The sequence below is a fragment of the Danio aesculapii genome, chromosome 2 (assembly GCF_903798145.1).
Source record: "Danio aesculapii chromosome 2, fDanAes4.1, whole genome shotgun sequence".
Lineage (NCBI taxonomy): Eukaryota > Metazoa > Chordata > Actinopteri > Cypriniformes > Danionidae > Danio > Danio aesculapii.
The window spans coordinates 18,776,196-18,802,619 of record NC_079436.1 but is presented as its reverse complement, the minus strand read 5'-3'; the positions used below and the strand labels follow the sequence as shown (position 1 = coordinate 18,802,619).

Sequence of the window (26,424 nt, the reverse complement as noted above, 5' to 3'; positions counted from 1 at the left end):
TCATGTTCACCCTTAAGAGCACTTAGACTTGTCTAAAAAATACTACTTGTTTTTTCTCAATCTAGTTATTAACCATTATTGTCACAATTGCAAACAGCATTACTCTACTTGACAGCAATCAAAAATTTACACTCAAAGAGTTCCGATGCAAAACCCTTTAAATCCATCAGACCGCTTTTCTTGAAAATAAGCATTTTCTATCAGGCTCCTATAATTAGGCTCTGAAGTTTCATTTTATATGTAATGATAAGGTTATTTTCTAGTAAATAAAATGACTTTTTTTCATAAATGTCACTTTAGACAATTCTTTGGTTTTTAACAAATTAGATTTTCAAAACCAGCTAAATCCACCAGTGCTTTTTTTGCAAAAACCTCTAAATCCACCTATCGGGACAAGACAGTGTATTTAGTTGAAAATCATTAAAGATGCAATTAGATATTATTTTTCCAAACATAAAACACATTACACAAACCACCTAAAACTAAAAATACATCTGTCAGGTAAGTGGCGGTTCATTTCACTGTGGTAAACCAGGGAAAATTCAGCACGTTGCTACATTGAAAACATATAATTCAATTTGCGCCTTCTGATTGGTTCTCAGGATATAGCAGCTTTTGCTGTCGAAGGCAAGTGACGTTTAGCGGCTTTTGCAAACAAACTGTTATTTCTGAATAAGCTGACACTGCGATTTAGATGATTTAAAGCAAATCTATTTGTTGATGGTGTACTACGTGCCTAAAGCATTCACAATGTCATTAGCTCATTTTTGGCAGAAGTGGGATCTAGCGGCTTTTGCATCTGAACGTATCACTTAATAATGGTTAAAAATATTGTTCAGTGACAGTCATAGTATTCTAGCCTTCCAACATTGATGGCCCTAAATGTTATGCTACTTAATCGAATATTATGAGGGAAAATTATTTTAACTAAATATTGTATTGCACAGTTACATTGTTTATAACAAACAGTACATACATAAAAAAAATAAGAAGAGTACATTTTAACAAAACAATGTACTAAACAAGACCATTACCTGTTGACTTGCTACAGCCTTCGCAGATTCTGCCATCTTGGCAAAGCTTTTGGCACATTCCATGTCTGTCAACAATAGAAAAACCAGATGAAACTCTGTAGATCAATGTTTAGAAACAAAATACATGATGAAGCGTTAAGAATGACTGACCCAGGCTTAGGCGTTTCTCCACCCAGGCCAGCACGTCTTTGGTGTATTTGGACCAGGCCTTGGCATAGAGCAGAGCTGACTCTACACCACTGTCGTTCTTCAGGAGAAGAAGGTCCACCTGCTCCACTGTGGACAGTTCTGGAGACAGAGCATGATCTGAAAGCACCCAGAACACCACACATGAGCACACACATACAAAAAAAAATAAAATAAAATACAAGTGCTCCACATTGTTTAAAAGAATTGCTGAAACTACACAGAAGTTCCCTTTGAAGATGTTTTTATTTCCCCAGCCTCGTCTCAGCTTTTTAAAGCTATAATTTAAAATCTACTATTAAATGTCACCGCCTTTTACAGTTTATAAGACAAAAGTTACAAGGCAAATTTTACAAGTCAGCCTTATTAAACACAGCAATTGAGGGCAGGCTTGCTTGTAAGAGGTCTAAATATTGTCCAGCATCCCACTTGATGGTGATGAAGTGCTTCTAAAACTGACACTAATGTGCAGTAGCATTAGATGCATGTACGATATATTGTGTGGCATGAATGTGTAAGTTCGTCTCATAAAATCTGTGCTTAACCTTCGTCAAATGCTCTGACACGCAGTTCAGCTGCACTGAATCCAAGCACCCGCCCAATAAGCCACATGTGGTTCCCATTCCTCACACAAACGTCCAAAAAAGCCCAAAGAATGTCAACCATTTGGCAAACAAGAAGAACGTTAGACTATATGAAAAACAACACAAGTGTGAAGGTACAGGGTGTGTGGAGTTCATGTCGATGATGACTCGGAGCAAACGCAGATCATCTGTCTCTGGGATAAACAACACCTTTCATCTGTAGTTTGTTTTAACTTTGTTGAAGTTTGTCTTTTTATTGCTTAAGGGTATATAAAATGGGTGATGAAATTTAATGCTCAAAGATGGGCGAAGACATATGCTCATGGCTGGGCGATTTGGCCAAAAATCTAAATCACAATTAATTGAAAACTCGATTACAATTAATGAACAATTATTTTATTTATTTATTTAACAAGTTTTGTATAGTAAATATGCTCATAATACAAGTGAGAGATTTTTGAGTGAAGGGTGCATTACTTGATTTTAAATCATTGAAGTAAACACACACTATCGATTATCTATGATTATTTATTGAACATCAACCTTGAACAATTGAAATTAAAACCCACATTGCCTAAAACCACCAGTTAAGTTTTTCTTATCAAAAAGTGAAAATAAAAAAACAAAATTTGTTATTTTCAATGTAAATTTTTTTATATTAGAATTAGAAAAGAAGCAGTGTCTCTTCTAAATAATATAACGCTTGTATATCCTGCACATAATATTTTAAACGGTGCACTTCTTGATACTTCTGTAAACAAATACTTTATGCAAATAATAATTTTATTGTAATGGAGAATATCTCTGGCGCAGCTTCCAATCATCATCAATGTAGTGCAAACTTGTGACGTGTAGTTAAATTTTTTGAAAGGTACCTGTGTGTTAAACGCAGAAGTATAAAGTAGACTTAACAGAGCAGGGTCACGTTGCTCTACGCGTGGTAGGGAAAGTAATTGAAAAAAATTTACCTGGAAATTTAGATCGATTATAGGTTGTGAATGTCGATTTTGATTACATTTCGATTAATTGCCCAGCCCTACATATACTGATATTCAATAGTTCAATATATCATAATAAGGACATGAGCATTATTGATATTGTGGACACAGAACAGTGTGAATAATTATTTATTATTTAAACGTTTACAGTATCTTTTAACAATATTCAGATTGTTGTTCACAGCATCAAATGCTTGAAGAGTTAGGCACCAATTACACAAACAATTTGTATTGAGAAGCAGTTTTTTTATGGTTTTCTAATAGCCGTGAGCATTTCATGATGTGCCTTGAGTTTTTGCCGTTGTGCTCTGTGCACCTGCATTTCAAAAAACCATCAACTTTGTGAAGAAAAAGCTTGAGACATCACGCGATCCAACACCAAGACCATTGACAGACTGGTTGCCTAGTAACAAAAAGGTGCAGCACATTGCTCTTGTCTAAAGACAACAAAAAGTCAGGTGTGCCTCGCATTTTCAGAAATAAAAGTGTGTTCGCTGTGATCAGTGTGAACTTCTTTTTTGTGTACTAACACTGTACAGAAACAATGTTTTTCCACTACAGTGTCAAATCTAAGCTCAGTGCTGCTGGCAAAGCTACAACTAGGCATGGGACGAGAACTGTTTTGAAGATAAACTGCATTTTGGAAAAGTCAAGGTTTTAAAACGCTCAAATTGTCTGCTATACTGTTCCCACTGTACATATAGGAGTTATGATTTTGTTGTTGTTGTTGTTGTTGTTGTTGTTGTTGTTGTTGTTTAGGACAACCAGTAACTTCAGCAGAAAAGCTATATCCAAAGATGTCATTTTAAATTGTAAAGAAACCTGCATTTTTGAAACTAATGAAGACAGCAGAAATCTATGATTCATTTGAATTATTTAGCCTGGCATGTTTACTGCTCCAAAATATTTTAAATGTTTTTCAAATTACAATAGATTGTGTCCATGGGTGGGGGGGGGGGTAGTTTTTCATTGTTTTCCACAGCAATTGGTTGCAGCCCAGCATTTTTCGCTTGACAATTACATAAAGTTGAGAAATGCCCAACCTTTCTGATGCTTACGGCTACTCTAAACACATTCTCCGTCTCGCCTTCAATTCCATAATTCCTACATAACCATTTATGCTTAACTTTCATATAAATAAACTGAAAATACTTGCTGGGTTTTCAGTTCTCCCAACGTGCCAGAAGAAACGTGCCGTAAGGTTGCATTTATTCAGCGGTTAACATAACTAAAGTCAACCTAATAACAACTACAGACGCATTTATGCATCTTAAGTGATTTTAATTTCTTAGTCAATGCCTAATAACACATTCAAATCAAAAGCAGTTTATTAAATGGAGTTAAAACTATTAAAATCCAGTTTATTTGGTTATTAACTTTAACATACAACTATAATATGCCTATTTCTAACTGTTGATTGTAATGCATTAACCAATGTTTACTATGGAGAGTGCAACCTATTGTACTTAATAATCCTTTTGCAAAAGTAATTTGATACAAATTTAAATATATACATTTATATACAAAATATAGGAATACACCAAGTATTTTGTGGTTATTATACATATTAAAGTAATCTATTTTGCAGCTTGGGTCAATATTGTGATGATTCCTTATATGTGATAAAGCATTCAGCAATTAAATCCAGGGTATATACAGGAATTCTACAGGTAATTTCAATACCTTTTTAAGACTTTTTAAAGACCATCTCAGAATATTTTCAGACCTCATCGCCACTTCTAGTTCTAATCAGTCTCAAACCTATAACTTAATAAACAGTTGTAGTTAAATAAATCAATGGAGCACAACTATGAAATAGAATTCAGATAAGCTCGAAAAAAAACAAAGCTTGAAAGAATAAATTAAACGGTTGTTTTCAGTGACAGGCTTCAGCCACTGTTTAAACTCGTCTTTCTCAAACCAGGAGTATGCAAACTTACATTTCCCCATTTTGCCATCTGTTTCGCCCTATGGTTTCGCTATATGTGGAGAGTGTCACATCGCATTTGTCGCAAATTGCTTTATATTTGACCCGGACAGAGGAGCTTGGCCGGACGCACCCCGGCCTGAAACAGTTGCATGGATCAAGCACGCCATTGTTAATATTAGGAGGAAAACAAATATATTTATGCTTTTTTGGAGTCAGACACTTTGGACAATGCTTAAACAAAACTTAAAACTTTTACCTCATAAAAAAGCTATTAAGAATTTTTAATACCTTTTAAGGGCCTAAATTTTCTCATAATTGATTTATCAACTTTTAATACATTTTAGACTACATACTGTACATCTAGATACATCTAGAGAAATCACAACAAAAACATTTGATACCAGCAGAAACCTATTCACAGTAACCCTTCACCTGCGATCTTTGCGATAAAAAATGTGATGGAGGGATGTGAAACATAAAGGAGATGAAAAGAAAATCCATTTACCTGCCAGATCGTTTTGACTGCAGCCTCGTGAATCTTCAGAGAGGTTTTCAAAAGACTAGAAGAGATAAAAGGAAAGATGTTTCACATGGGATAAGGAGTTTGATTACAGAGGTGAAGGATGAAAAAGAAGCTGCTTCTTTTGAGGGTTCGTCTTTTATCTCATCTTTCAACACCTCGGTGGATCAAAGCTTGAAACGCCTTGCTCTTTAAATCACAGGGGCCAGCCATGGTTTCATTATTTTCACAGCAGACAAATAAACATAAATGAAGAGTTCACTAAACTGAAAAATGATCATTATTCACTCACATCTGTTCTTAAAATATAATAAAACAAAACCAAAACGTATGTAGAATCTTGACTGAGCTTTTGCTGCCATGCAATTTACCATACTACACTACCTGACAAAAGTCTTGCCGTTGATCCCAGTTATAAGAGCAACAAATAATAACTGGACATCTAGTTGATCATTTGGAAAAGTGGCAGATGAATCAGATGATTCCGATCAGTCATCTGTTGAACTGCATCCCAATCATCACAAATACTGCAGAAGACCTATTGGAACCCAAGATTCTCTTAGAAATCTGTCAAGTTTGGTGAAGGAAAAATCATGGTTTAGGGTAACATCCAGTATGGGGGCGTGCGTAAGATCTGCAGAGTGGATGGCAACATCAACAGCCTGAGATATCAAGACATGCTGTCCATTACATTACAAACCACAGGAGAGGGCAAACTCTTCAGCAGGATAGCGCTCCTTCTCATACTTCAGCCTCACATCAAAGTTCCTGAAAGCAAAGAAGGTCAAGGTGCTCCAGGATTGGCCAGCCCAGTCACCAGTTATGGACATTACTGAGCATGTCTGGGGTAAAATGAATGAGGAGGCATTGAAGATGAATCCAAAGAATCTTGATAAACTCTGGGAATCCTACAAGAACGCTTTATTTTGCCATTCCACATGACTTTATTAATAAATTATTTGAGTCAGTGCAGAGATGTATGGATGCAGTCCTCCAAGCTCATGGAAGTCATACACTTTATATTCTATACTGTACATTATTTTTGTTAAGTGACAAGACTTTTTTCTAAGTAAAGTCAGACCTTACTGTCCTAATTAAATAATTAAAAATCAAGGCATGATCATATTTTATTTTGGTAAAATAAGGGTAATCTAAAGGCCTTTGCCTTTCATTTAAACCACTTCTGATACCAAATGATCAACTAGAACTTAAGGTTATTATTTGTTGTTCCTAACCTGGATAGGCGACAAGACTTTTGTCAGGTAATGTAAATATGTCAAGTACCAAAATGGACAAAAATGCAATTTATACAAAAAAATTAAGCAGCACTTAATTAAGCAGCATTTTTAATAATTGATAATGTTAAAAAATTATTGACTGAGCTGTAAATCAGCCTATTAGAGTGATTTCCAAGGGATCGTGTGACACTAAACTTCAGCTTTAAATTACAGGACAGTTGTTTTAATATAATTTTCAAAGCCTTGGTGAACATAATTGATTTTGTTTTTAAATGAACAACTATTGAAATCTTTCCAACTCTTATCTTTTCAACAGTAATGCGTTTCAAATCTTCTGATGCCACATGATACTTTTGTTTTCGTTTAAAAATAGCGAACAGCTTAAATTTCAGTCTGCTTCTCATATAAAGCTATCATTTGGCTCCAGATGACATGAAATTCAGCACGCAAGTCATAAGGACTACTTTTATTGTGCCTCATATTGGCAGATGTGATCACTATAAACTCTTGTTATATGGAAATGATGGGGGGGTGCCAATTATTTGTAAAGGCTTTTGAAGAGGCAAAATTTGACCTATATTTTAAAAAAGGCAAGGGGGGTGACAACTTACACGACTTCTTCTGGCTTGGGGATACCCCAACCTGGAGCCACCATCCACATCTCCCATAAGGAAGTCAGACACTCTGAGGTGGAAAAGAAAGACATGTCACTGCTGGAACGCATAAACTAACCACCTATGAACATATATGCTAAACATGCTATAACAGGATGTTATTAGTTTTTATAAATTAGGGAAATGGTCTTTATGAAAGGAAGACAAGTGGTCACAATGGATGCATTTGATCACGTTAATAGCAGGTTTTAGGGCTGCACATGATATTGGAAAAAACTGACATTGCAATATTTACTTTTTTCTGCTATATTGCAATATGAATACAATTCCACAAGATGGATTGAACAGCTCTATTTGGAAAGAATCTATACTTTGATGTTGACTGGGATAATTATGTAGGAGTGTATCTGTATAAAAAACAATAGACAAATACTATAGAGCCAAAACACAGAAGAATAAAACAAAGCTTGCTAGGGAATCTAATAGTTTTCATGTATAAATTGAATAATCAAATGTAAAATAGCACTGTATATCCCTTGTTGTGTAAATAAATAAAAAAATATGATTAATCTTTTTTTTTTTAAAGCTACAAACTTGCTTGAAATTCTCACAAAAGGAGACAGGCCCTAAAAACACATGATTTCTCTAATGATTTCTCTTCCATAATCATTAAACTTTTCAATGACTCTACAAATGTAATTCTGCTGTGATCATAATGCTGACTCAACACTGACTTTTGCAAATGTGCACATTGGGATATCAATGCTTAAACAATATATTGTGCCAGATGGTTCTAACAGTTTTGATTGGATCACTGAAAATGGCAGGTGAAAATGGGGACAAATATGGTAAGTAGTCCCCAAAATTTTGAGTTGAACAGAGTTTCTATGTCAATAAAAGATTAAATGAAATCTGTTTACCATATAAAGCATCTGTTACTCTTCAGGACTTGGACTTAGATCTGCTCAACTTATTTAGATCACTTTTATGATAAATTGATTAACTTTTTCAAGAGTCAGCTGTGTGCAGATTCAAAGGAGAACAGAAATCGTTTACGTTTTATAGACTAAAGGTTAGTTAACCCAAAAATGTTGTCATCAATTACTAACAAACATGTCATTCCAAACCCATAAAAACTTTGTTCATCTTCTAAACCCATATTAATATATTTGAGCTAAAATCCAGGAGCTCTCTGACTCCTGATCTGACACTGAAGAGAATAGACTGTTGAATAAAGTCATTATGCACTTGGGGGTTTTGAACACAAAAGTATTCTTGTTGCTTTCTAACATTAGGTTTAAATAATTAAATGGCACGTGGAATGTTTTTACAATGTTTTTGGTACCCTTCTGGATTGTTGCTGTCTATGTAGGATGAGGGAGCTCTTAGATTTTATCAAAATTATCTTAACTGGTAAAAAAAACAAAGGTCTTTAAAGATTGGAACGACATTAGGGTGAGTAATTAATAACAGAAGTTTCATTTTTCATTTAACGCAGCCTCAAGAATGTCTAATGGGTTTGGAAAGACATGACAGCAGACTTTTTTTTTAATGTTTGGGTGAATCAACCCTAATGCTGCAAAATGGAAAGCATGTTTCATCAGCAGTAAGACAGTAAAGGATACACAGCTCATGTGTGCTGTTAAATCAAGCCATAGAAACTGAAAGTAACTGCAAAGAGAGAGAGGGAGCCTTTAAAATACACAGTTGATTTCACAGTGATACTATACTCACACATTGCCAAAGGTGAATGCCAAAGTGTCAATCGACGTGTGTATCCCGCCAAATATTGTGCTTTTATTTTCGTTATTAACTTCGTTGAAGTTCACGCCTGTGGGAAGTGATAAACCACCATGAGAAGTGCAGCCAAAAGTCACCAAAAGCACAATTCTTATTAGATGATGATGATGACGATGAGCAATGGGGCGTAAACATAGATCTCAATGCATTCGTGGAAATGTGAATCCATCAACAGCAAGGAACCCCTGCATAGCTATTAAGAACAGACAAGCAGATACAACACATACATATAATCCATTCATTCATTAATATGCAGACTTGTTCTCAACAAAATAGCACACAAAGAAAAGGAACTTCTACAGTTTCTTCCTTATTTAAATGCTGCTTTGTACTCAGGATGTGCTTCTCTAGAGTACAAAACAAACGCTGAAGAGTTTGCATGTAAATAAATCACGGGTTGCTTTACTTCCTAAATTGATTTCATTGTTTTGAGAAAAGGATGACCGGCAAGTTCCATGTTTTTAGCAGCCAGAAAGAAAGTGGACATCTTAATAAATCTTCATTTAAACACTCAGATTTGCAAAACCTTAGAGCGGCTATGAAACTTGCATACACCAAGAGCTTCCTGTCTGCTAGCCGCGTCTCTCCTTTACAGGAAACACTGACAAAACTCGCAAAACATCCAAAAGACGTTCGAACAACTTTCGCTGCAACTTACCAACTCCTTTGACTTGCACTTGCAGTGATATCCAAGCTCGATAAGGTAAAGCACAGATTGACGATAGTTAAAACTCCCCCAGAATTTCAGGAACTAACAGCACAGCCTAGTTTGCAATGATTCAATAGAGCCTGACTTCCACTTTTTTTCCTGACATGCAAGAAAAAGTGACGAGGCCACAAAAAGCAACATCTTCAGCTATAGTTTCCAGTTCCGCATAGTCTCTTTTTTTTGGTTGGTTGAATGTCACGCAAAACGCTCCGACTGACTCAACTGAAATCCATACTGTTATATAGATGAGCCGGTGCTGAGAAAGAAGTGCGTGGCTCTTGGTGCATGTCTCTCTGCTTTTGAATTCAGCCGTGCGACTCGATCGCCCCTGCAATGGAACGCTGACTTCTTCCTCAGGACATCCTGCAGCTCCACAACAATGCTTCCACTTCTGCCCCCTTCACAGCTCAGATACGGGAATGGCTACTTTTGGAAAGCAGGTTCTCTCAATGAAAAAAAAAAAAACCTTGAAAGCATGTTCTTGTGAAGAATTCTTTACAAATGCGTCATTACGTGGTCATTTAGATTTTTTTTGTCTTAAATCAGCGGGTTTTTGATGGAATCAATTTATCTTGTGATTAGTTTCTAAAGCTTTTATGACAGAATTATGGTATAATCATGATATTGAGCTAAGCTGCAAAAAAAGTTACTTTAACAGGAATGATATTGCTTTATTGTAGATGAATAGTCAGGGTAAACAAATGTTCCAACCAAATTAATGTAATGTAATGTGTATTTATATTGAGCATTTTATTGTGTATAGTCATACACCCAAAGAGTTTCAAAATCATTAGGAGGGGGTCTTACCACCAAAAGTTTGGAGCATCCAATTGGAGGATGTGACGGCAGCCACAGGACAACAGTGCAAGTGCGCTCACCACACACCAGATATAGGTGGAGTGGAGAGACAGTGATAGAGCGAATTCGGTGGATGGGGATGATTAGGAGGCCATGATGGGTAAGGGCCGATGGAGGTAATTTGACCAGGACACCAGGGTTACCAGAATTTGACCAGGACTAGGCATAGGACGATAACCGTTTTCAAGGTATACCGAGGTTTGGAAAAGTCAAGGTTTTAAAACAGTCAAACTTTTTTGCTCTCTCGTTCCTAAGGTATGTGTAAGATTTTTTATTTATTTATTTTTTTTTTGTTTGTTTTTTTAGGACAACAGTGTGTCCAGCATAGATATCCAAAGATATCCAAAGATGCCGGTTTAAATTGTAAAGAAATCAGTGTTTTTGAAACTAATGAAGACAGCAGGAGCCAATGATTCATTTGAATTATTTAGCTTGACATGTTTAATGTTACAAAATATTTTAAATGTTTCTCAAAGTAAAATATATTGTGTTCAAAAGGGAAAAATGTTTTTGTTTTTTACCCAGACATTTAAAAGAATATATTTTAGAGCAGTAAACACAATACAGAGAAACCATGATATTATTATGCAAGGTTATTATACCATCAGAATCTTATACCGGCCCATGCCTAAGCACCTTTACGAGAAAGCCATCGAATTTTTAATGACCACAGAGAGTCAGGACCTCAGTTTAATGTCTCATCTGAAAGTGCAAATTAAACTGCTCAATGGATTATAAAGTACAATAGGTAACACTTTACAATATAATAAAGTCTCATCATTAGTAAATGTCAGTTATGGATTTAAATCATTATTACAGCTATTGTAATATTAAATAAAATAAACAACTGAATTATATCAGTTAGTGGCAGTGTTGGAGGTAACACATTGCAAGTATGTCATAATATTACTTTTCTAATTAAGGAGTAAAGTAATGCATTACATTTAAAAAATTATAGTAATGTTAGAGTTACCTTTTTAAAAATGTAATGTTAATTAATTAGCTTTTAAAATATAAATTGCTTAATTAAAATTAATAAAATGACCATACTGAATTAGACACTTAGTGAGAGAATGCTCTTCTTGAGGTATAGACACACTGTAAATACGAGTAGGGTTTACTTGAAAAAAGCTAGGAAACTAATTTTACTCAGAAGAGGCTAGTGAGCCTTCAAAGGTTTGCCATATTAAAGACTAACCATAATTATTAGTACATTTAATTAGATGTTAAGTTTACTTGGGAATTCCAGGTAAATTTATTTACTTTTTCTAAGTACAATTAAATATTATAATGTAGTGATTTTGTTTTATACAAGAGTCCTGGTTACCTTTTTTTAGTTATCTTGAGTAAACTTTACTTTAAATTGTTAAACAAAATTTTATTTAAACCAAGATAGCAGAGCCTTATATTTCTGCGCTGGAAGTATTCTTATTATTCTGGACGCATCGAAGAAAAGTGGACAGTGACTTTACATAACTAATAAGACAAAAAGTACAAAAGTTTAATTAATCATTCATTAAACTTTCATTAATCTGTATATACTACATGTATAGCCATCAGGAGGTTCTCAAAAGATAACATTATCATAATTTATTTATTTATTTTTGATGTGTGTGTTTTTAAAGTAAATTAAGGTTGTACAATGTGTAGATAATTGCAGAGCTCCTCTATAAAAAAGAAGAAGAAAAAACCTGCAAGTTCTGAAAGATATCCATAGATATATACACTAGATAGCGCATACGGACCCTGAGCATGCGTCAATAGTGCTGCCACATTTGTACAGTGCTCCCAGGACAAAAGTCATTCAGCTGCACTAGTCAAGACCAAAGCAAATCTGAAGATGCTGGACTTTTGCGCTGCATACAGGTGTAGTAACAAGCAAAAAAAAAAAAAAAAAAAGCATAAAGGCAGAAGGTTTCATAAGTAAAATTTCATTATTTTTTATGATTTTGTATGTTACAAACTTTTGTGCTCAACAAGTAACGTTATTGATGATAATACAGTCTCTTACTGCAACAACGAAGTAGCACAAACTTGCACTAAATTCTAGGCTTAATGCTTGTTTTGTTGAATAAAATTCACAAACAATGTAAATTAAATTTGAAAACAAGACGTTGCGGTGCTAGAAACTTATTGTCAGCTAAATTAAGTAACAGCTAGTTTTTGAAGTAACTTATAAGGGTGTCTGAAAACATAACAGTGCCTGCACCTCAATATGCATACTTTCCACCTTAAATTATTGAATATTACATGTGCTATATACCATTTAGAGCAGAAACGTGGAAATGCACATTGAGATGTAGGGATATCAGCGTTTCACACAAGTCGTTCATAACAAAAATCCATTTACAAAAGAATCGCTCGATTCGTTAAAAGTAGAAGTAAAAGCAGGAGAGGGGGTGTGTTTCAGAATATGGACTAGATCAAATTTAACCAGGAGGGAGGATCAAACTTTTCCATGCACACAAACACATGCTCAATGTCTGCAATGCCCGTGCGGTCACTTATCCATCAATTTAGAACGGTGATGTAAAATTATAATTTTCGTGATTTAAAAAATATTTGCATACTGACCACCAGGAAAACTCCTGATCATGAAACTCTATGCGCACGCAGGCTGATAGGTCACCTAATCTGCTCCTGCATCATGAATGGTGCAGGAGATTGGTTGCTGCCACCTCGGCAGCCAATGAGCTTGCTCCTCATCAGTTTAAATGGTCCACATTGTTTTACGCTGTTAAGCTGCGGAGCGTTTTTGGAGACCCTCCTCACCCCAGCTCCACCTGTGTTAGATCTACTATGAGGGTTACATATTTTATGTTTGCAGCAACAGTGTGCTATATTTTCAAATGGCATGTCTGTGTATATACTGGCAGAAGCAGGTCTCAGTACTTGCTTTGCCCTCATAATCAAAGCAGCAGCAGCAGCAGCGTAACAGATCTATACCACCAAGTAGGGTTGTCGCGATACCATTAATTAATCTTACCATATTATACTAGCTAAAGTATCATGATACCAAGTAGTATTGCGATACTGTAATTCATAACTCAAATTCTAAAGAAAATTGTCAAAAATACTATATTTTATGTTATAATAAGCCTACTTGAATTTTATTTATAATTCCCTTAAGGCCAAAAAGTTATTATTTGCACGTCACTTTACCTAAAATGTATTCTTTTTGTTTATTTTGTAGATAACTGACCAACTAAAAATACATTAAAATAAAGATACAAATTATACCCAATAAAATGTGTTACAAAAAGAGCATTTTTTCTAACAAAATTAGGCTATATGAAGTGGTCAAAAAATGTTTAAATGTTTCCTGTTGCTATTTTGGGGTCTTCATTTATTTATTTTTTCAGTCTTATCAGGTAACAATTTTAAGTAATTCAAAATTTCACTTTGTGAGTGGTTCTTTTACAAGATTGTTGTGGTTGTTGTAGCTACTAAATCATTTTTGACAGGAGCAGAAATGAACCGATTGACATGTGTCGAACTGAAGCGTTAGAAAACATGCAATAGGTTTCCATAAAAGGCGCAAATTCTACACAGTTTTGCAACCCTAAAGAGCTCCACACACTATTAAAATAAAATGGTCTATTGTTGTACAAACTTGAGCATTTTAGTGACTTTTCCACAAGCAACATTATGTATTGCATATAACCCATTAATGACGATACTACCATTTACAAACTACTGTGGCACCGCCAGTATTTTGGAGCAATAGTACCACGATACTACAATAGTACCAGTAAATCGTGCAACCCTATCGCCAAGACCAAATACATTAACATTGCCATATAAATATCCATTACTATACTAAATCCCGAGAGTGTTCATGACAGAAATAGATATATGTGTATATATTTTGGGCTCCGTGTGGCCAGTGCTCCACTGCACCTTGGTCCCACATTCATTTCAAAGGAGTGCTACCCTGTACTAAAATGGTAGCTGTATTGACGCATACCTTCCAATATTCAGCAATAGCGTAGGTGATGTCTAATGAAAATATCTATAAAAGATATCAAGTAACTCAAAAGTAATGTAAATCATTACTTACCATAAAGAGTAACAAAGTAACGTAATTAGTTAGTAATTTGTAGCTTTTGGGAGGCATGCATTACTTTCTAAAGTAACTTTCCCCAACACTGTTTATTAGGCATTAACAATAAAACTACCACAGAATTTCCAGTCAGTATTTAAGCATGTAGTAGACCACATTACAGTCAAAAGTTCATGTTTTAACTATTAAGCTAAACTTTAGCTTAAAAATAATAAATAATAAAGAAGTCCCCAAGCATAGTGCTGTTAATGAAAATACATGTGAATGTTCTTATAAAAGCACTCTAAAAATGTATATAATAAATAATTATTCAAGGTATTTTGAAGTGCTTATGATATCAATATTGTGCTTTTTCATTTTCATAATATATTGAATTCTGGAATATTGGCATAGGTCCACAAACAAGAATGATTCTTACCATTCTTACTTTTTGAAAAAAAAAAAGTAACACATGCAGGCTTGAGTTTATCAGGTGCAATGAGTCATAAGATGGGACAAAATACCTGAGATAACAGAGTCTCATCCAGATCAGAAGCAAAGATAATAATACCGCGAGTCGGATGCCACTGACTCGCTCTAGACGTAGGCGGGGGAAGAAAGAATTTCAATAACTTGAGACACTTGACACTTTTATTGCTGCGCCCCTGAGAGATTCCTCGGCAAACTATGCAGCATTTTTCAATGTGACAGAGGAGGGGGAAAAATGTGCATCTGATTTCCTGATGTTCACCGCATTCTATCAAAAGAAAGACAGACGGCTGACATGGTTGCAGGGTGTTAAAATGGACGCGAATAGTGGAATGTCGGCCTTGCAGGTAACTTGAGGCGGGCATCTGAGGCGACCGGCCTTTCTACTCCACTTCCCCATTGAAAAAAGGCCTCGGCGTGTCAGAAAAGACACAATCCACATTATCTTCTGCTGTTAAGCTCTTCAGACATCCCTTTGACAGAAACAATGAAGAATCTGGCCCTGTCCGGGACACATGGGAGCTCAAGAGCGGTCACTGGCCCTCTAGTGGCAAAAGATGATACTCTAGTGACCACTTGAAACTTTAGAAAACAGCACAAATTGTGTGGATACCCAAAAAGAGACACTTTCAGTAAGTCAGTTAAAAGCAGAAGTCATCTGTTCCTGTTTTTAGTCTGCAAATCTGGCTGATAGGCACTGATGTGGATATTCCTGTGCTTGAGCCAGACAAATTATCATGATATTTTAGTCTGGGAGTGGGTGGTATGAGCCAAATTAATATCATGCTTTGAGTATATATTATACAGCCATGTAGAAATGTTGATTTGTTTTGAATCTTCAATCTTTAAACGTGTAAAGAATTTTCACTTTTTTCTGTTGTTGTTTTGAAACTTGATGGGTGCAAAAAAAGGGAATATTAATAACAAATGGATAATACATCTGCCATCAGAATAAAAACAACTGCTTCGCATTATATTACCCTTGAGATCAAAACATGTAAAAAAAAGATGATGGATTTATATAACCGACTGCTTCTGAGGAGGTGGGGAAACAATACTTAATAGATTAAAGGGACAGTTCAAGCAAAAGTGAAAACAGAGGAGACTTTTTTTTTTATCAGGACACAAATTTGTAGTCATTGTTAAAATTGTAAAAAATAAAAAAATCCAGTTTTATAGGGGCTGATTACACTAAACATGCTTTTTGCGTTGAGAGGCGCATATTTTGGTTTGGTTTACTAACGGCTGTGTGCTTGTGTGCCCTGCAATCCTTGTGTTTTAACCACCTGCCTCACTTCACATTTGCACTGCTGCGCGCTGTACGCTGGCAGCAACAAAAAAGCTTCACATCAGTCGCATCTTTCTTAATCCAATTAAATTTGTTGAGGTGTAATGAGGTGACAGCAGTGTTTGTGTTGTCAGGACGACTACAGAGATTTTAAAGATGGAGGAGAGACTAGCAGTCACTATTTCAAGTTATCCAGAGCTGTCTCACTTTACAAATCTTCATTCATACATTTTATTCTCTGCTTAGTCCCTTTATTAATCCGGGGTCGCCACAGCGGAATGAACCGCCAACTTATCCAGCACATGTTTGTGCTCTGGGATACATCCATACACACTCACTCACACTCATACACTACGGACAATTTAGCCTAGCCAATTCACATATACCACATGTCTTTGGACTGTGGGGGAAACTGGAGCACCCAGAGGAAACCCACGCGAATGCAGGGAGAACACAAACTTCACACAGAAATTCCAACTGACCCAGCCGAGGATCGAACCGATGACCTTCTTGCTGTGAGGCGACAGCACTACCTACTGCACCACTGCGATGCCTACTTTACAAATGTTAAATATCATCATCACAATTTTAACATGTTTTACATGTGTGTTTGGTGTGATCGGCCCCTTAGAGAGTTTAAATGTTTTACTTTACAAGGCGCATAACGCAATGTATCCTCAAGAGTCATGGGTATGAATTTTTCTTTTGCTTTTATATGATTGGTGAGTATTAAAGTGGAAACACTCATTCACTCAAAAATATTTTTCAATGCTTGTTCAAACTACTTATTCAAAATGAGTTGAATCAACACAATTCTTGTGGTATTTTTTGTCAGTTATTTTTGTTGTTGTTTTATGTTTAATCCAATAGAATTTGTAAAAACAATTAAAATAACTTAATAGATTTGTTTTGGAGCAATATGAAGGAATTGTGTGGAACCCAGCATTTTTGCAGTGTGGAGTTTCTTTTTTTATGAATCTCAAAGCATCACTGGGTCAGCTAATATTGTAATATTATCCAATTGACTCCTATTTGATTTGTTTAGCCGTTTATTTGTTTCCAAACCCCTCCTTAGTACGATGCTAATCTGCGCTAATTAGCTCAATGACCCAGTCTATTGCGATTGGTCGACTGCATTCACCACGAGAGATAGCCAGAGTGCATGCAGAGTAAGTGTGAGACCAGTGGAGGTGTGCATTGCTCTATTCTTAACCATAAGTAAAAACAGTGACACACATTCGGTATAATTCACACAGCGGTAAAAGCTGAACTATTTTGAAACTCGACAGCCGCAAGTAGGTAGGAACAGCTGCTGGTGCCATAGCAAAGACAAATGACAGCGGATCGCGAGCTCACAAGCGCTTTTATATCCATAAAGAAAGCGGCACGCGTCAAAATACAATTAAATACATAATTTGCAAGCTAGAGAAAACAAGGAGGCAACCATTTTAATCACACTTGAGTTACTTACACTTGTGAAATGGGGGAAGAAACTGATCCATGAACTATGTACTGTAAAGTTCCTGTCAAGCTCCCATACAACAAAAGTCTTTTCTGATCCTTCCTTTAACAAACGGCTTACAAATCCTCCGTTGCAGGGTAGATTATTGCATTAATCACCAGAACGTTCACTCATAACTGTTAACTCATCTTCACTCCCAAACACACCCACACTCTGATAGTGTTTGAAGGGAAAGGTGCGTTCACGTTTTACCGAATCCGGCACTTCATATTTGGTATTGTTTCATGTCGACGTTGATACGAACAGGTAAAAGATCCAAACAAACAACGAATCATTTAAAAAAAACGACTCTGAGTCAAATCTTTTATTTAAAAAAAAAAACAACAAACAATATTTTTAAACAAGGTGCACTTTCAGATTTAAACCACAGCTGGATGTTTCCATTCACTTACAGCTGTGTTACACACTGTACGGAAGGTCATTTTCAAAAACCCATAACAGGGGCTCTTTAATATAAATATTTAATTTTACTGAAAAAAGTGACCTATATCTTAAATGGCCTGAGTGGAGGTAAATTAACAGCAAATCTTCCATTTTTGGTGGTCTTTCCCTTTTCACGCCAAGTGTTATAAATAGTCTCATTGTTTTTGGTGATTGCAGCAATTGCTGAGATATAACTGGTATTTAGACCACAAGTGTTCAAAATGTGCAGCTTGTTCACATATCTTGGTTTTTCTTCTTTTCAGTGGGGATATTCATGCCAGATGGGAAACTCAAAGAGCTGTGCAGACGTTATGGTTTATGTAGAACTTTGGGTAACACTTTACTTGAAGGGGTGTTTATTTATTTTTTTATGGGTTTTTCAACTTTAATTTGTATAGGACAGTGGAGTATTCGGAGCAGAGAGAGGGGAAGGGTTGGCAAAGGACCTCGAGCCGGGAATTAAACTCAGGATGCCATGAGCACCATGGTGCTATAAAGTAGTCAACATTTGAAGTGGATCATTACCTTTCATCAAAGTTGTCCTAAAACTATTAAACAATACTCATACTTTTCCTAGGACAATTTTTAAAAACATATTTGATTCAATACTTTATGTTGGCGCACTTAACCACTAGGCTATTGGTGCCGACTTGAAGGGGTTGTTTAATAAGGCTGTCACAATGCCTTTATAATCATAACTTGTGAATAACATATGAACATAAAGGACATTTTGTTTATTCATGCTTATGACAGCTGTCAATAAGTGTTGTTTGCACAGTTATGGCATTTTAAATGCAAAAGGGACATTGTTTGAAATTTCTTTGCTATGACAACTTGACAATCAAACACAATGAGTTTATATATGTGTGTATATTATTTGGTTCTCACCTGACTAATCTAATTTAATGTTCATTCATCAATGATTATTTAGGATTATCTTTAATTGTAATGGAAATGGTTTGTGAGGTTTGGGGTTTGAAAGAGCTTCTGTGTTGTAATTGTTTGTTTTGCTTTTGCCTTTTTTCATTTTCCATGACCCCTTTGAAAATAAAATGTTGCATCTCAAGGGGTTATACTTTTAATAAATCGAAATGCATACCATCACGTCTTTTTCATGACAACTTGACATTACAACATATCTTGTCATAAATTTGTCATAAGCATTATTGTCATGAGACTATTATATTTTTTGTGGATATGCTGTGGATATTTTTCTGATCACCTTTTTCAGTGGAACAAACTGAATTTATCATAGAAAAAAGTGTCAATTTTCGGTCAAATAATTTTAAAACAGCACTATTCATATTTACTGTCATTTTAATGACTAACTCAGAGTCACAGAAGTCAAATGCCAAATTCCCTGACTTTTCCCTGATAGTCACAAACTAAAAAGCTGAATTTTCATGAACTATACGCCTTATTTTACACACAAGAATCTTCCTGTCTCGTTCTTTTCGATTCAGTTTTAGCAAAACAAAATAATTTAAGCTGCTTGATATTATAAACTGTATTTTTTTTATCATATTGTTTCAATATAATCGATTGACAGTTAACAAGCAATAAAAGAAAGGAACAAAATGGCATGAGAATCATGACAATAGACAAAACATGGCAAAAAATACTGTGTAGAAAAATTACATTTTAATAAATGTAAAGTAAAATTTGATGAACATCCTTGATATTCCATGACTTAGAAATAAATATTTCCTGACTTTTAATGTTTGGAATGAACCTTTCAAACTTCCATGACATTCCAGAACTTCCATGACGCGTCAAGAAAGACGTTGATGACACTCTTAAAACAACACAGTTGTAATGGCCTCATGACAATCATGTTTATGACAGATTTATGACACGTTATATTGTGTTGAAAATGTCAAGTTGTCATGAAAAAGACAGAATACGTTGTATTACATCAAGCTGCCATAAAGACAACTGAAACAATGTCACATTTTTAAAATAACATAATTGAGCGAATGACAGATGTCTAATTTATATTCATGACATGTGTCAAGTCATGATCTTAAAGGTTTCATGACAGTCTTAGGGACACTCCTTCAAAAAGAGTGTTAGCGAACTTTGTTCTAGCAATGTGACTGAAAACTGTAAATGCAAAAACAATGTAAGAGATTTTTCAGTTCTGAACAGTTTCTTAAATGAGAGGAGGAATGCTCACCTTTGACTTTAGCTATAACAGTCCCTGCGGCACCAAGGATTTCGGATGAGTTCAGTGCCTGGTGTTTGCCAATGACGGCCTTCAACACGTGGACCAGCTCCCCAAGACGCTCATTCACCACGTGCTGCGAGCACTCTTGACTTTCTGTGGGTGACAAAACAAACAGTCAGAGACCACAATCTCATCAGCTCAACTTCCTCATATTTTAGGGGGGATGCACGATTTTAAAACCATAAGGGAGAAACAGCAAAAGTAAAATCTGTTGTGGAGTCAGTTTTAATATACCCCTGTAAACTTCCCCGAATTGCACATGATAAAACGGTCATCGGAACATCTTAATGTTTCTTTTGTTTTTCGTTTCGTTTGGAGGCATGTGACAGTGCAAGCTAAGAGACTAAGAGATTATGTGCAGTGGTGTGGCTGAGATGCAGACGATGCTCCGTGTACTCGAGAGACGGTGGATGTTAAGATAAGAAAACAAGTCTGAGACAGACATGACAACAGCTCTGCACACTAATCTAGACGTGTAATAACAGATTTTATTTTTACTGATGCCGCAGTGTTATTGCAGTCACAATAAATGAGTTCAGAGAAATCCGACTTGCTTCTCTCCTTTTTTTTATATATAATTTTAAAGATTGCTTTGGTGAAGAAAGTGGATACTTCTACTATTTTGAGATGCAAAGGAATCAAAAGTGACAAAGCCATTCTGAATTCAAATTCAGTGGATGACAACATTATTAGCCGTTCTATAAAATTAATTATTTTTAAAAAGTGATGTTTAACAGAACAAGGACATTTTTCACAGTATTTCCTATTATATTTTTCTTTTGGAGAATGTCTAATTTATTTTAGTTTAATTTAATCTTATCTTAAATTTACTTTAGTTTAACTAAATTTAATTTTGTTTTGTTTTTTGCTTTTTTTATTAAAACAAAGCACTGTTGTCCAATGACTTGTCTAATAAACCAATCTTGCATACACTGTAAAAATTGCTGTAAAATTTACAGTATTACTGGCAATTTTAGTTGCCAGGAAAACTGAAATTTACAACAAGTGCACTGTACATCAACAATTACAATAGTGCTGTAGTTTTTACAGCACAATTGTTATTATAAATTTACATTGCACTTGTAAAGATTACAGTAAATTAACAATTACAACTGTGCTGTAGTTTTAAAATTGCCAGTAATACTGTAAGTTTTACAGCAATTTTAAAATGAACTTACAGCTCTGCACAAGAAGTTTGGCCAGAGGAGAAATGGTCATGCCTAGCCTGGTTGTTCTCGAGGTGTTTTTCCTTCACTTTCGTCAATTAGTAATGTTCGTTCATCACCACAATCGTCACTGCCTTGCTTGGTTTGGGACTTGTGAAGCTGCACATTGATGGATTTGCTCTTCAGTGTTTGGACTTTCAAGCAGTGAAATTTAAACCACACTAAACTGAACTAAACTGAACTTAAACTCCGAAAACTGGACTTACACAGTTTCAATTTACTAGAACTTCTGTATTAAGCTGCTTTGACACAATCTACTTTGTAAAAGCGCTATAGAAATAAAGATAAATTGAATAGAAGCTCTTAAAAATCTTGCAAAATAGATAAAATTAAAAGTTAAATATTATGTACTGTCATTATGGCAAAGATTAGTTATTCGAAATTAGTTATTACACCTGAAACTTGATGGAAAAAAGTGTTCCATTAAACAGCACTATTTAATATTTGAAATATTTGAAAAAGAATAAACATTTCACAAGAAAGCTAATAATTTTGCCTTGAACTGTATGTGTTAAACTCTATTCACCACAAAATGGTTTCCACAAAGATATTAGGCACTTTTTAACTTTCAAAACATTGTACTACAAAATTCAGTGTTACTATCATAGTAGTCACTCACATTTTAATTGTATAAAAACCAAAACCTTTATTTTAAATATTTCACAAAATGAATGGATTACTTTAGTTTTAATGGAATAAATGAAATCTTTGTGAGTTTCTCAGACAGAAACATTTGAAAAATCTCTCCAGCCTCACACTTTTGAATAGGAGTTTGTTTTGAATGCAGAGTGAGTCCAGTGGTGGAGCTATCTGAATGTTTTTGGGAAGTACCGAGCAAATGTGCCTTCCTCTGTCTTTACTAACTTCCATGTTTCTAAAATAAGCAGAAGTGAGTACACAACCCTAAAACTCAATGTAAATCCCCTTTAAACATTAATCTACACTACCTGACAAAAGTCTTGTCGCCTATGCAAGTTTTAGGAACAACTAATAATTTGAGTTCTAGTTGATCATTTGGTATCAAAAGTGGCTTATATGAAAGGCAAAGGCCTCTAGATTACACTTATTTTACCAAAATAAAAAATTATCAGGACAGTAAGGTCTGATTTTGCGTAGAAAAAAGTCTTGTCACTAAACAGAAATAATGTACAGTAAAGAATTTAAAGTCATGGTGCAGTGGAAAAAGAATTAATATTGTGTATGACTCCCATGAGCTTGGAGGACTGCATCTTTACATCTCTGCTTTGACTCAAATGACTTATTTAAAGAAACATCTGGAATGGCAAAGAAAGTGTTCTTGCAGTACTTCCAGAGTTCATCAAGATTCTTTGGATTCATCTTCAATGCCTCCTCCTTCATCTTTCCCCCAGACATGCTCAATAATGTTCATGTCTGGTGAATGGGCTGGGCAATTCTGGAACACCTTGACCTTGTTTGCTTTCAACTTTGATGTGGAGGCTGAAGTATGAGAAGCAGCGCTATCCTGCTGAAGAATGTGCCCTCTCCTGTGGTTTGTAATGCAATGGGCAGCACAAATGTCTTGATAGCTCAGGCTGTTGAAGTTGTCATCCGCTTTGCAGATCTCTCGCACACCCCCATTCTGAATGTAACCCTAAACCTAGATTTTTCCTTCACCAAACTTGACTGATTCCTGTGAGAATCTTGGGTCCATGCGGGTTCCAATAGGTCTTCTGCAGTATTTGTGATGATCAAGATGCAGTTCAACAGATAATTCATCTGAAAACTTTGCCACTTTTCCAAATGATCACCTACAAGTCAAGTTATTATTTGTTGCTCTTATAACTGGGATTGACGCCAAGACTTTTGTCAGGTACAGTACATGTCTTATGCGAATCAGACATTAAACAACATTAAATGAAAAAAGAAAATGCAGGGTGGGAACTGCTTTCATCCAACGCAATTGTTCAAAAAAAGTGGGCTTTTCATACCAAAATGGAGCCAGATTAAATGTTGGCTGCAGCACTGACTTAAAAAAGCTGTTTATCTTTTAACAAATAGCATGATAAGGAATGATTAAACACCAGAATCACTTGCAGCCAAAGAGAAGGTCAACTGTAGAGTAAATATTTTAAATTTGATGTTTACTTGAAAAGACCACCATGTTTTCTATACCTAAATGACAACGAACTTTTGCAAACTATTCATACCATTCTTAAAAAAAAAAAGTAAAAAATGTGTATAACTGTTTGGCATCCAAACAAACACCAAAAAATATTAATTTGAAACATTATCAAGATTTGTAATATTATTACACAAGCTATAAATATTTAGACTGTATGAACAGACATTTATGTTAAAAATCAATACTTGTCAATGAATGCCACTGTTGTTTGCGTCAGTATGAAGTGGACAGTCATTCGGCTGTGTGCAGCAGATGACTTCATATCTAGCTGAATGTTGGAGTTTTGATGGCAGAAGCATCTGTTTTTTATCCTCACTGCACAGATGTACATCATGCCACAGAGATGAGACAGGAGCTTTATGAGTGCACAGTTACAACGTGGAAGGTATGTGCGAGTTTGGCGGAAGAAAGAAAGGGGAAGAAAAAACTAGGAACCTCAAACTGTTCTGACAGTTCAGCATCTTCAGTTTATCATTCTGTATTTACCACCCGAAATGTGAAAACACATGGAAATCATACATGAACGTCGAAATCAGGAAAACAAAGTCGTGATTTTAAGAGTAGCACCAAAATGATAAGTAATGGATTGTTTATTGCTTGACCTCCTCGGCTGTTAATCTCTATTATCTCCTGTTTCTCCAAGTCAATTCCACGAATACATGCGTATTTATTACTAAGCAATGACCATCCATCCCAGGGCTTTAAGACTCAAATCAGTCACTTTTATTTATGTTTAAGTCAAAGTTAGGACCAAGTGGAAAGTGAAGACCTATTTTGGGAACATTTCTGAAATTCTCCAGAAATAAAAGAGGAAGGGTCAATAAACAAACACAAAAAATTGTAAATGGTATATTTCTGCATTTTCATTGGACAAAGGTCTGTTCTGTTTTCCAAATGAACACAATAAAATATGTGCTTATATTTGTTTTCAGGTGCATTTTTGAACATTTAACTAGTGTTAAGTGGATAATGGTAAATACAGATGGGTTCTGAAAAGCATTTTTTGGGCTTGTCCAAATTTATCTACTTCCAGAAATCATTTAGCCAGTACCCAAAGCCTCTCTGCTTACTGACCTTACTAAGGGTGTCAAAATAAATCGCTTCTATAATGTATCATGATTCAGTAGAGGGTGAATTAGTATCAGTTTAGTAACAGTCCATAACTTGTAATGATACAGATGGTTTTCTGACCATTCGTTCTTGTAGTAGCATACTATAGCGAGGGATGTGAGACACATGCGAGGATAATGAAAATGAACCAACTATTTTAGAAACCTCAATTCCAAGAACCCAGAGAACGGACTTGTGTTTTCGTGGAGACTGGCAAAGTTTTTGCCAGGTTACCTCGGAAGAACGTACTCGGGAGACCACGAGAACCAGTGTAAGAGCAAAAGTCATATGAGTTCTGTGAGAAATGAGATGCTGCGTTTTTCCAGATGGTCACATGACCTTCACTGCGCTTCCCCCCCTCCATTATTCAGAATCAGCCGCAATGACTTCTGGGACTTCTCGAGCAAGTTTTTTGATCAAGTCTGGATCGATGCATCCTTGATATTAAGAACACATCCGGGAACTTTTACACGTCCTTCGTTCTTGTGGTCTTGAGTTTTGAAATTGAACTATAGCAGTTGATGATGATGTTACACTAGAACACAAGGACGCAAGATCGCTGAAGAACGCATATTGAAAAACAGCCCTACATCTGGACACATTTCCTGCTTGTGAGTTTGCTGACACATTGAGTCTGACATTGAAGGTACAATAGGACCCAAGATCCCTTGCACACTGTAAATAAATCTCTACCACTTGTAAAACACAATGCTAAACCTGTAATTATCACTCGATTCATGTTTGATACATTTAAGAAGCAAATTTTCTTTCTGCAGCTAAATAAATTGAGGATACAGCATATTGTCAACGCATTGTAATATCGAATTGAACCCAAATCGATTACATGATAATCATAATCGAACCAAACGAAACCATGAGGCCTAGGGTTGGGTATCGTTTGAGGTTACTTCGATACCGGTGCTAAATCGATACTTTTAGAACGGTACTGGTGCCAAAACGGTGCCTGAACCAATACTTTTTAGCCACAAAATTATTTAACAAAAAAAAATGTATCATTATAATTTAACAAAATAAATATATATTTATAATAAGTTTAAAGTAAACATCAATTCATATTTTATTTATTTGAATTGCATTAATATATTTCTGCTATTAACATTACATTAGCTTACTACTAACCTGTGGAAAGACTGTCATCAAAATCAGGGAACACCTTTTTTCTGGGTTTGGGCCTTGTGACTACTTTTACATGGACATCAGTGATCTAATGATTTGCCTTAATCTGAATAAGACAATAATATGATTCAGGTGTTTACATGAGTTGCTTTTTGAATGTTACATTCATGATTCCCAGTTACATGTTATAGCACATAGATCCAGTAACGTCATTGCGTCACCAGCCTATAAATGTTTCCTCCGCAGTTAGTGTCTGTGGTCCTTTAAGATAATCAAAAATCACTGTTTACGTGGTTGACTCTTGATCAGAGTATTGTCTTAATCATATTAATATCAGAGTATTGGT

General features: G+C 35.4%; 1 protein-coding gene across 3 annotated transcripts in view; it reads right to left on the bottom strand.

Annotated features, from left to right (window-relative positions):
- arhgap29b (Rho GTPase activating protein 29b) overlaps positions 1-26,424 on the bottom strand; it is a 76,457-nt gene that overhangs the window by 28,140 nt on the left and 21,893 nt on the right. For 2 of the 3 annotated variants that reach the window (XM_056474165.1, XM_056474172.1), the window contains exons 3-8: positions 20,412-20,555; positions 8,839-8,935; positions 7,102-7,174; positions 5,238-5,292; positions 1,185-1,340; positions 1,035-1,099 (exon numbers count right to left, since the gene is read on the bottom strand). In XM_056474165.1, the coding sequence (XP_056330140.1) occupies positions 1,035-1,099; positions 1,185-1,340; positions 5,238-5,292; positions 7,102-7,174; positions 8,839-8,935; positions 20,412-20,555 (590 nt within the window). Of the gene's footprint in view, positions 1-1,034; positions 1,100-1,184; positions 1,341-5,237; positions 5,293-7,101; positions 7,175-8,838; positions 8,936-9,562; positions 9,892-20,411; positions 20,556-26,424 lie in introns of those variants that run through there. The other variant, XM_056474180.1, reaches the window with a different exon arrangement.